Source organism: Spea bombifrons, chromosome 11 (assembly GCF_027358695.1).
Source record: "Spea bombifrons isolate aSpeBom1 chromosome 11, aSpeBom1.2.pri, whole genome shotgun sequence".
Lineage (NCBI taxonomy): Eukaryota > Metazoa > Chordata > Amphibia > Anura > Pelobatidae > Spea > Spea bombifrons.
This window is the reverse complement of record NC_071097.1, coordinates 3151728-3167207: the sequence shown is the minus strand read 5'-3', so window position 1 is coordinate 3167207 and position 15480 is coordinate 3151728. Positions and strand designations below refer to the sequence as shown.

At 47.5% G+C, this 15480-nt stretch overlaps 1 protein-coding gene across 1 annotated transcript; it reads right to left on the bottom strand.

The window, feature by feature from the left end:
- Window positions 1-990: 990 nt before the first annotated feature.
- Window positions 991-14978, bottom strand: LOC128469303 (oocyte zinc finger protein XlCOF7.1-like). Its single transcript, XM_053451123.1, has 11 exons — window positions 14938-14978; window positions 13850-14022; window positions 13297-13485; window positions 12916-12991; window positions 11232-12265; window positions 10899-11046; window positions 10121-10309; window positions 4574-4722; window positions 3638-3820; window positions 3384-3507; window positions 991-3198 (listed from the first exon to the last, which is right to left on the bottom strand). Exons 2-11 carry the CDS (start codon window positions 13997-13999, stop codon window positions 1742-1744), a joined length of 3699 nt encoding a protein of 1232 aa, XP_053307098.1. The 5' UTR covers window positions 14000-14022; window positions 14938-14978; the 3' UTR covers window positions 991-1741.
- Between the last annotated feature and the right edge of the window lie 502 nt (window positions 14979-15480).

Genomic DNA, 15480 nt, shown 5'->3' with positions numbered 1-15480 from the left:
AAAAAAAAAAAGAAAAAAAAAGTTGTGTTTGCTTTTTTTAATACGTAAATTTTAATAAATATTGTGTTACTTTTGTGAATATGGTTTTAACTGAACTACTTGGAATTACGGTCGATCAAACGCATAGCAAAAGACCTGAAAATGCTTCCTTAAGTCGATGTAAGTCGGCTTTCATCCTTAATTTTTACTTTTCAGTTAACAGAAAACGCACATTGTCCCGCTTACAGGTGGGGGGCGCCGGTGCTCCAGCCTTTGGCGGAAGTACCCCAAGAAGCCATAGTAATGCTGACGGATCAGCGAAGAAAGAGGGGTCTGCGTTACTCTGGCTTCTTAAGAGTACTTTCCCAAAAGGGGCGGAGCAATGGCGCACAAACCTGGGACAGCCTCCACTCCGTCACTCCAATCAGAGGAGAGGATGTGCGCCGAGGTTCCACCCTTTTGAGGAAGCGCTCCGGGAGGCCTGGTCAACAGAGCGGATACCGGGGGAGAAGCGGACGAAGAAAGAAGGCAGAAGAACAGGAAGGAGAAGAAGCAGAGCTGCGGAAAAGGAGACGGGGGCAAGGAAGAGAGCGCATCAGGGAGGGGACGAGAAACAACGGCATTCCGGGAGACTTGGGGACCTCTGAGACAGGCCAAAACCCTAAAGATTTAAATCAGGGGAGGGAGAACAACGGCAAATATGAGGAGAATACTGTACAAGCAATATGCTGATCTTTGGAGACGATAAGCCAGCGATATAAAATACCATGTGTCTAATACATTGTAATCTTATAAGATTCTGTACCAATAAGTGTGAATTTTGTTATTTTAAATTGTTTACGTCACATATTTTCATTGCCCCCCCCCACACACTGTAAAAGCGCCCGGGAACCTGCTGGTGCTATTTAAAGAAATGTAATGCCAGATCTTCAAAGAGCCTTTTAGGTACAAAAAAGACCCCTTTGAAGGACCCCCGCACCATGCTAAACAAAATATACTAAAAATAATGAGTTTTTTTAAAATTAAAATCCATAAGACGGGAAATAACAGTTATGTTGCAAATGCGTTAATTTGCATTTTTTCAAATCAAAGTAGAGACCTCATTTAATATCAATATTTTCTTATTGGAGCATTACTCGTACATCACCACGACATTTACCGGGAAATACGTTTCTTTTTTTTTCGTATAAATTAGCTAAACCTAAAATACTGGTCACTCGCGTTATATTCATCAGTATGTAAATAACAGTCAAACGACACGAAGGGGAGGAAGAGCAGATCCTCCACTTTGCCCAATGCTACGGAGGCCTTTACATGGTTCTAACGGTCATTTTCGAGAGCTTCCATGAGCATTCGGTGGTTAGGACCATCGGCGTTGTCTCCATCATCTCCTAACTGTCCACAAAAAAAGAGTCCCAGAGTCTCAGGAGCTCGGCTTGGCAAGAAGAACCGCCGTTGACCCAAGCTGGAGATTTCTAGCCAGCTTCTAGAACCCATTTGAAGTGAGCTTATAAGGAGCCGCGTAGGCCGAGTTGGTCCAACCAAGGTCCGTCCTCCTCTAAAACGATGCTTCTTGGGACTTTTTCACCGACATGATTCAAAAACGTGACTACTCCGCATGCACACGATTCCCTCCGGTTATTGCTTCGACAAGAAACTCAACGCTCGTCCTATAAAGGGGCCGCTGAAATAAATTCTAGCCGAGGTCTACAGCCATGTCTACGCAAAAATGTTTCCCTAATCGCTCGGCGGAGCCAGGTACCTATTTCACGTGAGTCCTCCGGTGTTTTATGAGGTACGAGCCCCTCGAAAAGCACTTCCCGCAGTCAGAACACCAGAAGGGTTTCTCCCCGGTGTGAGCCATCTGGTGTTTGCTGAGATACACGTCGTCGGAGAAGCTCTTGCCGCATTCGGAACATATGCAAGGCTTGGCCCCTTTGTGCTTCGCCTTCTGATGTCGGACGAGATGGGACCTCTTGGTGTACGACCGGCCGCACTCGGAGCACGCAAAGCGCTTTTCTCTGTTCTCCACCTCGTGGGTCTTCTGATGGAGAGCCAGATGCTCCTTCTGGGTAAACTGCTTGCCGCACTCGGCGCACACAATGTGAACCTCTTTCACGTGGACCTTCTGGTGTTCTAGGAGCTCCGACTCGCAAGTGCACCGCTTGCCGCACTCAGCGCATGTGAACCTCTTCTCCTTGACGTGGTCCCACTGGTGCTTCAGGAGCTGGGCCATCCAGGAAAAGCACTTGCCGCACTCGGAGCACGAGAAGCTCTTCTCTTTGCTGACCGACGGCTGCTTGACGAGATCCGAGTTGCTGATGAAATACTTCTGGTACTCCGAGCAGTTGTACATCCTGCCCTTGGAGCTCGCTCTTTGGTGAAACGTGTAGGCCGACTTGCTGTTGAAGCTCCTGCCGCACTCGTTGCACTTTATGACGGACAGGTTGCCCTTGGAGTACTTCTCCACCTCGGCGTAGAGGTTGCCCAGTATCAGCGTGTGATCCGAGGACGTGTAAAAGCTGGCGTTGCGGTTCTCTTCTCGCGAGTCGTGCTTCTGCTCCGTACGATCGGGTTTCGAGCGGTCATTAAAAAACACTTCCCCCCCATCGGGGCCGGGACCCATCTGCGCGCGGTCGGAAGGTGTAGAGAGACCCCCGTGTGCGATATCCCCGTATTCCCACGACAGCAGTTCATTTTTTATTTGGATGCAGTCAAAGTCTTCCTCTGCGTGCTCTAAAGGCTCGATGGCGTCGGGGTCCTCCTTCACACACATGGCTATAAAGCCATCCCGCGGGCGAGTCCTTTCTTCGCACGGGAACGGCTCCTCTTTCACGCGGCCCGAGCCTCCAAGAGGAGATGTTTCCCCGTCGCTTTCAAGGACATAGACCGTGCTCCCCGAGCCGCGTTCCTCGACGATGTACGGAGCCGGAGGTTCATCCGAAGAAAAACCGTCCTCGTCTATGAAACGTCCTTCGCCCGGCGAATCGGAGCCCTCGTCGGGGCGAGGAGTAGATCCGCTGCTTGTTTCTGCGCACCCACCATGTCCTAGATTCACTTCTCCGCATTCGGGTTCGAAGTCTTCTGCGCTCAGCACGCGCACTTTGATACGTTTTCCGGCACGGCTGGTTTTGCCGGCCCTGTCCTCGGGGCGCGAAGGAGCCGAGAAAGGATTGGGCCGTTCAAATCCTGCCTTCGAGCTTCTACGCTTGGATCCTTCTAATGGAAATGATATGAAAAGGCGTTACAATGTGGTTTTGGTTTCAAAGAGGTCATCATTTCAGAGCGACTCGCCGCCCGTCGGCACTAGACGTCTGTCTCGCTTAAAGAATGCCTGCGCAACTCGCACTCAGCACTGGAACGTCGGAATCCCATGATTACGCCTCAAAGCCCAGCGAGCTTACCCAGCAGCTTGAGGGACGAGTGATTCTCCATCATAACGTTCTTGTAACGGTGCTTGTTCTCCTCCAGATATTCCCACTCCTCCAAGCTGAAGTAGACCGCGACATCGTCGCTCCTCACAGGTACCTAGGACACGGGAAGACATGGCCGTCACTCCCAGCGCTCGCCTTGGTTTAACGAAGCGTTACGGTATCGGGTTCGCGGGTTTTTTTGGGGGGGGGGTCACGGGTTTTTTTTTGGGGGGGGGGTCGCTTACCTCTCCGGTCAGCAGGCGAATGATTTTTTGGGTCACGTCCAGGATCTTCTTGTCATTCTTCCGGCCGTAGTTCTCCGGGGAGGTCTCTATAAGGTTTCGGGTCCTGGAAACCTCTTCTGGCACCGAGGAACAGGAACTATCTGCGGTGCTTCCACCGGGTTTCTTCTTCGCGATAATGTATTCCTACATAAAGAAAGCATGGTCACCGACGTCGGCTATGAGAAAATACATCCTTCGGTCACGCGGACTTACGCTTTCGCCACAAATACAAATCTCCAGAGATACGTGTACCATTGGGTTTTATCTCACCACTCCCCACATTTCAACTCGGAAGAGGGCAGCCGTCTACGCTGAAGTGGCGATCTGTGCCACGTCCTCAAAAAGCTAAGTCTCCCATATGGTTCACATGCCATGAGAGGGGGCAACTACTGCCCCCCCATATCGATCACTTATTTTTTATGTTTGTGGGAAGAGGGGGAAAAGGTTGTTTCTTACCCTCGTCTCTCGTATCTCCCCTGCGCTGATCAGCAAGCAGGGCTCCATAGCCTAGCATTGCTGATCGCAATGCGTGTGATCAGCCAGTAGAGGGAGCGATCAAATATACCAAAAGGGTCTAGGCAGACCCGGCTGGATAGGGGTGAAAAAATGCATAAAGGTACGTCCTAAGGGTAGTCTTACCACACCGTTTGTGCAGGTACCTATGTCAGGGGAGGGGCAATGCTTGGGGGGGGCAATAGAAGCGTGTATTTAAGGGCCTTTTTTCAGTATGGGTGGTCCGGGGTGATGGCTGCTTTTTAATGCAGGCATTTGTGAAGTATTTGGCGGGTCCGGGTAGGATGACCGACGGCTGAGATTTTGGACTACTACTACTACTACTAATGACATATTACCCCCCCCACCCCACCCTGTTGCTCCGCGGTTTGTTGCACCCCTCACCTTTCCAATCAGCAGGTGGACGATCTCCATCACGAGGTTCAATATCCGTTCCGTTATCCAGTTGCCGTCCATGGCCGCCATCAGGGCGTCAGTCATTTCCTCTGAGAAATCATACGGATCCATGACGATGCGATCGACACAGAGGAGGGCTGTCGGGGCAAGCAGAGGCTTTAATGCAAATACCACAAGAGTCCTACCAGCCGCTGGCCTTAAAGTGCCGGGGCCCCTTTCCGGCACGGCCCTGCAGTCTGCCTGGGTTATATATTTATTTACATTTGGTTAAACACACTAAACACGCATAAAGTTTGAAAAGGGAATTTATCACCATAGCAACCATCAGGTTTCAATGAGACGCACCGTTGCGTTAAAAACTATTTTCAAGCAGAGGTGGAAGGTTGGCTCAGGGATTTATATAAAGAGTAAGTTTCAGTGAATGTTATAGAGCTATATCCAGAGAAAATTGGGTCTACTATTCCCGTGGGCCTCGCCATGACCCGAGACCGCCATGTTTGGCCCGTCGGCATCTGCGTCACATTAAAAGGTGCACCGTGCCTTTAAGGCCCCAAACGGTAGTGACCATGATATTCCGCAGCGCTCCTCCTATTAAACCAACGCAGAAATATTACGCCAAAAACGTTCAGGACCTATGCGGTCTTTTCCATGCGAAAATATCCAGCGCAGACGGGGTTAATGTTATAAATGACTATTGTAATTGGAAACAGCAGATTTTTTATGGAATCTCTTCATAGGCGTACAGAGGCCCTTTATCACTCCCATCACTACTGTGTCCCAATGGCCCTTTATCACTCCCATCACTCCTGTGCTCCAACGGCCCTTTATCACTCCCATCACTCCTGTGTCCCAATGGCCCTTTATCACTCCCATCACTCCTGTGCTCCAACGGCCCTTTATCACTCCCATCACTCCTGTGTTCCGATGGCCCTTTATCACTCCCATCACTCCTGTGTCCCAATGGCCCTTTATCACTCCCATCACTCCTGTGTTCCAATGGCCCTTTATTGCTCCCTTCACTCCTGTGTTCCAATAGCCCTTTATCACTCCCATCACTCCTGTGTTCCAATGGCCCTTTATCACTCCCATCACACCTGTGTCCCAATGGCCCTTTATCACTCCCATCACACCTGTGTCCCAATGGCCCTTTATCACTCCCATCGCTCCTGTGTTCCAACGGCCCTTTATCACTCCCATCACTCCTGTGTGCCAATGGCCCTTTATCACTCCCATCACTCCTGTGTTCCAATGGCCCTTTATCACTCCCATCACTCCTGTGTGCCAATGACACGTTGTGTTCGCTGACCCAAGTTTAAAAGTTTAAAATTGATGGTTAGAAACCCTTTTGTAATTATGTTACAGCCAGAAATGTCCTTGTTTTCCATGAAACCAGCTCAGTGACCCCAAACCTTTGAACGGTAGCGCGTGTTACTGTGTGTGGATGTAATATACTGATATATATATTATGTTAAGAAGATAAGCTTAGCGGCAGCAGTTTTTGTTCGCTAGAGGAGAAAGAGCGAGTTGAGGCAAAGAAACACCAACCAGAAGGGTGTTGCAATAGTCCAGGTGGGAGATAATAAGGGGATGAGGCTAGAGATGGGGGGTTTTGGGGCAAGCAGCAGAATCTGCCGAGGGATTGAATGCGAGGGATGGAGAGCTTTGAGTGCATTTTCCCCATTGGCTGCCGGTAATGCGCCGGGAAACTTAAGATATCATGGAAATTACGTGAGAAATGTGTCCAGAGACACTTGATATCAACAAACCTCCAAACGTTTAAACTGGGCTGAAGAAGGGACATTTTTGGTTTCGAGGGGGTGATCATATCTGGAAACTTTCTAATTGAGAAGGCCCAGAGACTATTAACCCTTTCCGAGGCCATTGAGAAAATTCTACGTAGAGATTGGCTGGTCCTCGCGGAAACCTTGGCTCAATAACTTAATGGACTCACCTGCAATTAAGCAGGGATACCAACCGTAACATGCCGGGAGCAAAGGCACCGATTGGGGGTCTTATATAGGATCACAACGTGGGGGGGATAGGAAGGGGGGGTTGTGTGGCCCAGAAAATCTGCCCCTTCACCCTGAGATTGGGGCAAAAGCCCTGAGACTCAGGGGCAAACAATAAAAGGGAGGGCTAAATATATAACGTCATGTGTGCAGCTGGAAATATCAAAGCAAAAGATGAAGTCATATAAACCGGAAGTCAAGCAATCCATTATGGATACAGCAGAAGCCCTTATATAACGCAATTACGGTAAAGCAGATCAAATATCTCACCTATATCACCCCCAGTTTAACGACCAGCATAGAGAAGGCACTACAGAGTGCGAAACTCAATGGGAACCGGAAGCTTGTCGTCTGAAAGGTACCACTTCCGTCACCGCGTTCCAAGCCTCGAGGTCATTTTTGGTCTGAGGTGTTGATTGGACGCTTTCGTTATACGGTTGCAGGAGTAGATTGCGCGACGGTCTCGAGTGTTTAACACTCTCTCCCATATACGAAACGGCGAAGTGTCCTAAACCGGACTTCGGGAAAATGTCTTCCGATAGCGAATTAAGGAGACAGGGGACAATAAAATTAATTATAATGCATAATGTTCGTTTATATAATGCATTTATATTCATTTATACAACCTCATTACTTCAGACGACCGGGAGGTGTTGCTAGAGACATAAGCAAGGCAATAATGTATATAAAGTGATATATACCGGTAAATATAATTTCTGCCGCAGACCCCTGGGATACACTCATATCCACCAGAGGATGTAATAGGGACTAACCAAACTGAACAGAGACACTTGTTACGTATGTAATATTACTAATCTGACCACGTTATAATAAACCAGCTTTTACAGGAACTAATACGTTTCCAAATTATTATTTTTCTCCTGGCCAATCACAGACTTAGGACCGAGACTCAAGCCGCTAAATTCGTCTTGCACATGCGCAGTGAGAACTGGAAAAGGTCGGCTTTGCCCTTGGAAATACAACTCCCACGAGCCTTCGCGCGAGAAGACGATTTTGTTTCTGCACCTGCGCAGTGTTAGTGGACAAGCCTGGAACTACATGTCCCGTGATGCCCCGCGAGAGGCTCTCCGACTGCAGCGATTATTATTATTATTTAGAGGTGCTGTTCCACTTCCTCTTCTGCATGTAATACTAAATGCTGCACTAGCCCCTGTACTACTGTAAAAAAGCCTCATTGGGAATTTTTGCCCGGAACACTTAATTATCATGTGACACAAAACCAGCCAGTCGAGCGGTTTGGGGAATGACAAGCAGAAGATCCTGTTAATATACACAAAACGATGTTCTGTAACCAAATGCGCAATACGCTATCAGGCGACACCGTCACCGCAGATACTTGTTTGACTACCATTGTTTCCCGTTTATTTGTGTACCCAGGGACTTTCGTGGTTTGACCCAGGGTCTCCTGGTGAAGTTCTCCTTTCCTGGGTCTCTGGGGCAGATTCTTCTGCTATACCCACTCCGTGCTCCCGTTCTGCCTGCTCTCCTTTTCCACTTTCCCACCCAAAGCCTTGATGCGGCTAGCCACACAACCACACAACGCCAAAACGCCATGCCTAGGAGCCCTCAGACGTGATCCTGACCCTGGGCACACGTCACGAATGGTGTCACGAACCTTACGTTTGCTTCACCGATGTCCCTTTAAAGTTGCTGTTCCACCTACTCATTTAACCCTTTGTGGAACTAAATGCAGCATTAGCCATTTCTTCTCCTGTTGACTGCCCCAAGTTGCACTGGCGGGCGGTGTGTGATAAGTTGTCCATGGGTGTGCAGGCAGCAGGAGCTTTATGTGCCCAGAGTGAGGTTGTATACAAAAAGCGTCTCATTCTGCAACTTTACGCATAAGTAGAGCTTTACGTAACTCGAAAACATGCTTTAGTATACTATCCTATTCCACCAAACCGTTTCGCCCTTTCAGGGAAGCGCTCCAACAGGCCAGAATAACGCAAACGCATTCGCGGAGAACGTGAAGCGCTTCTGCATTTCTCTTTCTTCAATATTCTGATCTCTTGGAGTTCTTCTGCAAAAGGGGGCGGAGCCACAGGGACAGCCTCCCCCCCTCCCGTTCCTCCAATTGGGGGCGAGAGGTTGCCCGGAGGCTCTTCTCTGTTAGAGAAGCTCCCTCTGGGGGAGCCTGGACAACAAAGCGGTCAGCGGGACGAAACGAGCGAAGAAAGAAGACTGGAGAACAAGAAGAAGCGGAGACGCGGAAATAGAGATGGGGACACGGAATCGGTCGGCGGAAAAGGTGGGGGGACGCTGAGAAAGTGTATGAGCGAGCGTGAGCATCCACATACGAAGGAGCTACACAAATCAGGGTCCGTCCGTAGAGGAGATTCTGCCCAATCCCATCATGCCAGGGGATCACATGGCTATCCGGAGCATTAAAAGCGCATGTGGCTGGAGCATCCCTTTAATCCACGCCGTCAATTTATCACATGACACGCAAATACCATATATATCAGATCAACTGACATTCAAATATATATATATATATATTATAAAAATAATAAAAAAGCACGGGTCTGGCAGATATGAGATAACCGTACAACGCATCCTCTGCAACGCATTTATTGCATATATAAAAAGTTACAGTGATTAGCGTATGAGTATTTAATATTTAAAACGTATGAATAAAGTACGTCAACGCCTTTTCTTGTAGTTCATTGCTTTATGCTCATTCAGTCGGCACATCCAAGCGATTGTGCTATAGAAATGTTTTTACACCCAAAAAAAAAAACAAATACTAAAAATTAATAGAATTACCAAATTCGTACAACAAAATGCCAAAATCCTCTCTCCATCGATAGATATTACAGATATCGTCCATAAAAGCGGTCGAGGGGCATTGAGGCAACGTCAGTGTTGCGCAATAAAGCAGGACTCCGTCCGCTCGAAAGCACGTCGGGAACGAGACAACGCGGGTCGTATTCCGGGTCCGATTAACTTACGTCGGTTTCCGTAGCGAAGAAAATGTCACTGATCTCCATGACGACCAGCCATAGAGGCCAAGACTGGTAATTGAAATATTTGCATATGCTAATAAGTTGGGGGGGTTGCTTTATTTCTCTTTTCTTTTCCTTTATTTAAAGGAAAAATCATCTGAAATCAACCTTTTTTTTCGCACTGATGATAAAATAACTTGTTTTGGATGCATTTTGAATACCAGTAATTCACTCAATAACGGGGAAATTTAATCATGTGCAGACTAACAGCTCACAGAAAAAATAAAAAAAATAGAAAAAAAAACATATTTCTTCTAAGAAAACGGTCTTCAAAAAGCGTCCGGTCCCCCTGAAATGCAGTGCGTTATTTACGCTCACTAAAAACATAAACCGTTGGTTTCTGGTCTATTCTAGAGCAGCGTGGAATATAGAAGTGCTTTATAGATCGATAATACCGTATTTGCTCGATTATAAGTCAACCCCCAAACCTTTGGATCTTCATCAAAAAGAATATAAGACGACCTTATTGGAAAAAAAATGTTTTTGTTGCCCTCACTCACGCTCGAGTATTGCCAACAGTTTCAGGGAGAAAGAGGAGCAGAAACGCTTCTCTTTCTCGGTGAATCGGTCTGCAATATTCTGCCCTCTCCGATTACACAAAGACAGCTTCTCTCCTCCGTTCCTCCAATCAGGAGACAGGATGTGCGTGGAGGCCCCGCCCCTTTTGTGAAAGTACTTGGAGGACGGCGCTGATACGGGGGGGGGGAGAAGCGGACGAAGAAAGAAGACAGAAGGATAAGTAGAAGTGGAGATGGTAAAGAGACATTAGCAGAGAGCTTGAGAGAGAGTGAGTGAGAGTATGAGAGAAGGCGAGTAATAAGCCCCCAGGCTTAGTCGGGTTATTTTTTTGGGGGAAAAATACGGTAATATGCTAATCTGATGGAATTTTAACGCTTGCATTCCTGTGACGTTGCTTAATGCAGGAGGAAAGTGACGAGATTCCGACAGCAATAGCCTTGCCTGAACCAAGGTCATCCACCACGTTGGGTGGACACCATTCCCGTTGCCTTGAGAATAAACATAATCGATGAGCTCAATGATGACATCATAATAATAATAATAAATACTTATTTGGAAGGTTCTAAGTCAAAAGCAGAAGCGTCTCGCTCTCTTGTAGACTCATGGACACCGCCATGACGCAATGCCCAGAGAAAGCGCTCAATCGTTAACGAGGGAGTCATCTCTATATCTCACCCTCATGTTATAATAGAAGATCAATTATTTGTTTTGTCCTATCAGAAGCCCCCGATGTTCCTTTCGGCCTCGACGTTCCAATACAGTTCTGTGCGGCTTCTCCAGGAATCAGCTCCACGCTCTTCACGGCCAAGAAGTAGAAGGACACGAGAGGTCTACCCGCCGAACCACTACTACAAAAACCTCTAAGGAAAGGTACACAGCGGGCACTGAGGATAACCTCGTGGATTTGCTCCCACGAAGAAGCAGACGACCAACTGGCAGCGCCGTTCTCAGGCCAAAAATGGTTCACAGGACTAATCGCCAGCCTCGAGCACGGGTCAAGAAGCCACCCAACAGACCAAACGGTCTGATACCACCTCCGTCACGACTGCTGATACCATCTCCGTCGCGAGCCGCGGCACGTCAATGAAAAGCAATGGTCTCCTTGTGCATGTGAGTCAATCGGTGCCTGGAAAGGTTGGACTTATCGGTGAAACATTTGCCACACACGGGGCAGGCGAAGGGCTTGGTTCCCGTGTGAATGCGCTCGTGCTTGATAAGGCTGGCGTTGCTGATGAAACATTTGCCGCACTCGGAGCACGAGTACGGCTTCTCGCCGGAGTGGATCCGCTGGTGGGTCACCAGGTTTGACGTGTTGGTGAAACATTTGCCGCACTCGGAGCACGAAAAGGGCTTCTCTCCGGTGTGGACCCTCTGGTGCTTCACCAGATCCGACTTATGGGTGAAACGTTTGCCGCAGTCCAAGCACGAGAAGGGTTTGTCCCCCCGGTGGACCCGTTGGTGGGTGACCAGGTTGGAGCTGTTGGTGAAGCTTTTGCCGCATTCCGAGCATAAGTAGGCCTTCTCCCCCGTGTGGAGCTTCTGGTGGGTGACGAGATTGGACTTGTGGGAGAAGCATTTCCCGCAGTCGGCGCACGAGAACGGCTTCTCCCCCGTGTGGACCCTCTTGTGCCTGGTAAGATCCGAATTCCCCGTGAAGCATTTCCCGCAGTAAGAACATTCAAACAGCTTGTCGCCGGCCGCAGACCTCTGTTGGGTCAGAAGATCCGACTTGGAAGAGATCTTCTTAGCGAACGTCTCGGTCGGGTCGCGCTCGGCGGGCGCGTATATATCCGGAAGGTTACCTTCTTCCAACGCTCCCGGTTCCTCCTTAATATACGCCAACGTATAATCCGCGAGATTCGCCTCTTCGCAAGAAGCCGATTCCTCTTTGTACGTTGAACCGGTTTGCGTATAAAGGTCCGCGTCCGAGGTGTTCTCTTCCTCCCAGGAGACACCACCTTCCGCCGGCGCGTCGGCCGCCGACTGGCTCTGGAGCTTCCTGGGTATACTTTTTCGTCTACATTTGGTTCTTTGCATATTTTTGTCGCAGCCGTCTTCCTTGGCGAGATCGGAAGGAATAAGGTTTTCGGATTCTTCCGGCGTACTCCTCCTCCTCACAGGTTTATCTGGGACAGAAGAAGACAAGAACTACGATAAAACTTTTCCTTTCTCCGGCAAACAAACCTGCTTTCCGGACATTCTACCATAACTTACGTTTTCACAGCTTTCTAAAGTCATCTAAACATCTACAGGAAGATCCGGACCATTGCTGGTCCTCAAGAAGCTCCTACAGCGAACGCTTACGTCCACGTCTTCTAGAAGCGATGGACCAACCAATGTCTCAACTCATCGTCAAGGGGCAGAAGGTTACAGACGTACGAGAGTCTGCAACCACACGAAAGAAGGGCTGTAGACTGACCACTCATGGTCACGGACCGGTCGGCCATCGCAGAGATCGCGGGATGAACCCGGGGTTTTTGTCAATTACCGTACACAGCACTAGGGCTTAAGCTCAGGGAGAACAATATATATATTTTTCAGTAGGAATTCCCCTCTAGGTGTCATTTTTGGGTTATTTGGAAAGCTTTCTACGTCATCCATGCAGAACCAAATGGCCGCCACAACAAAGATGGCGGTGGGAAGACCTTTTTTTTGTTCCCTTCGGCATTTGTGTGATTATTGTAGAGATAAGACTTGTTTACAGTTCGATTACAAGCTATCGTCCGTCACCTTGTAGCATGTTTGTCTGTACAGACACGTCATACCAACGTCATACCTGGTGAGCTGAAGGTATAGACATCGTCCACGATCGTGTCCTTATAGACCGCCTTTTCTCCCAAATACTCAAACTCCTACAAGAAAAATACCAAAAACGGCATCATTTGAGAACATCCATTATTGACCTATAGATCCTCGTACTCTGCAGCCCCTGTGCTTTAGAAACTCATCGGCCCCTTTCGGCCCACCTAGTCTGCCTGTTTTTCCTACTGTAAAGACACAAACCTTATTCATCTTAGATTCAGGAGCCGTATACCTATCTCACTGTATTAACCTCTACCACTGGTAGGCTGTTCCACTTATCTACCACCCTCACCCGAAGTAAAAATACTTACCCCCCCCGAGCAGGTAGTAGAATGCCGTACCCAGCAGCGCTCACCTCTCCTGTCAGCAGCTGGATGATCTTATTGGTCAGTTCCAGGATCTTTTTGTCGTTGTCTCGATTGTGTAGCAGCGAATCGGGACGAGGCTCCATGAGGACTTTCGGACTCTTTTCAGACCCGTCCGGGTCGCCGGGACCACTGCTCTCCGTGACGTAGCCGCCATTTTTCTTCACCACGATATAGTCCTAAAACGGTAAAAGGCTGTTCTTGACTACGTCCGGCGGCCAGAAGGCTCGACGGATCCGGTGCTTTAACCCACGGATAGCCGCAGCTGCGCGGAGCGCGGGCGCAAGAATGTAGTTTGTGATTAAGTGGCCGCTGGCCTTAAAGTGCCAGAGCTGCTTTTCTTTCTCCGGTCTGGCCCTTTAATCTGCTGGCCCATCATCACGAGGAGCCACGGTGGAGATAAGCGCCACATCAGCACAGACCTCCATTGATTTTTTTCCCCCACATCTCCCCAACTAGCCCATGCGCCCCAAATTCGGGGCTCTCTGGCGATATCGTAAGCCAAGTGCCCGGTGTCAGCAGAACGTTTCCAGAAAACCTCACCTCTCCGGTTAACAGGTAGAGGATCTCTAGGGTGAGATTCAAGACCCTCTCACCCATCAGACTCTCGTCCTGCTCCATCACGGACGAGTGGGCCGTACGTTCCGGAGGAGGGCTCCGCGCGTCGTGGGGACGGTATTCCGCGCTTTCCATAAGACAGCCGACACGACCCCTCGCTGACGAGAAAACAGAAGGTACGTGAGATACGGCGGGTTCCTCTGAACGGGTAGTCGTTCCCCTCATAGCAGGCATCCAAAAACCAATGCCCCTTCTTTCGGTTGTAGATTCCAAGAAAAAACTCTGGTGAAAATCCAAACAAAAATATAAAAACAAAAAAAAAAGCATAATATTCCTTAGGCAAAAACAAAATAAAAAAAAAATAATAATAAAAAAAATATATATAATATTCCTTGGGCAAAAAAAAAATTAAAATAATTAAAAAAAACATTACATGGTATATGGGAAAGCTGGGGTGGAGTAAACAGTCAAGAAAAAAAAATATATATAATATATTAATAAAAATAAATTAAAAAAAAAAATAATAAGACAGCTCTTTGCAAAAAAAATAAAATAATAATAATTAAGGTTATATTGACGTTTTGGTCTCCTACGTGAGAAAAATAAATTATAAAAAAAAATAAAAAAAAAAATACTAGAAACATAAAATAAAAAAAAAATTGAGCACGGCTCTTCATGAACCAAAGATCATGACATCGATGAATAAAGGCAAAAATAAAGACATTTAAAGTAACGAGGTCCCACGATTCTGTATACACATGACTACGGCGCACCTACCGGACTGCACTTACCTGCGTAAATCACCGCCATTACTCCTAATTGCATTCTGCTTTATATTACATATATTATAATATAATAGATTACACAGAGATGACCTCATAAGCACTAATGACGTCAGATATACTGTATCTATCATCACTGGCATATACATTACTTAAGAAATTAGTTGATAAAACAACAGATCGTCTATAAGGGCTATATGTCTCCTATAGACCATAGAGACCATTATCTGACTGTATAGATCGTCAGACATTACTGACAACAACAAACACAATCACCTGGATAACTCAGACCTGTAAGAAGCTCCGCGAACCTATTTCCCGTAGCGTAATTAGATTACAACCGGAAATTATTAAAAAAAATCCACCTGTTTCCGCTTTTTTTTCTCGCCCATGTCTGCGTTTCAAGCCTCGTTCTGACGCGTCCGCTCTTTGCCGCTCGCCGAGGTGCCATTTTGTTGTAGCTGCGCGCGTAGCCTTCTATGGTTTATGGTCTCCGAGAAAATGGCCGCCTCTTAAGATTATCTTCTCCGTACTGGGTACACTTTTTTTGACGCCCTTTTACGATGTTTTAATCGCTCGAAAAGCAAGAGATACAATCAGAGAATCTAACTTCCAGACACTGGAGGGATTGTGGGGATTGTAGTCTATATTTGCATAGGTTAAAGGTCAGGCTTATGCCAAAGTGTTCCTGGTCTCAATAACTACTGTATGGTGCAGTATATGATTCTAATATTTAAAGCTGCTGTTCCATCTGCGTCATTTAGCAGCTTTAATAACATCATTTAACATAAAAAAGCCCAAACCCTTCCTAGAAATTATTGTCTAACTAAATTT

Excerpts from the sequence above, each read along its gene's own strand:
- LOC128469303 (XM_053451123.1), bottom strand. The coding sequence starts at position 13,999 with ATGGAAAGCGCGGAATACCGTCCCCACGACGCGCGGAGCCCTCCTCCG. Across the intron at positions 12,992-13,296 it reads TCCAGCTGCTGACAGGAGAG|GAGTTTGAGTATTTGGGAGA; the intron begins GTGAGCGCTGCT and ends TTTTTCTTGTAG. Across the intron at positions 3,199-3,383 it reads CTCGTCCCTCAAGCTGCTGG|AAGGATCCAAGCGTAGAAGC; the intron begins GTAAGCTCGCTG and ends CATTTCCATTAG.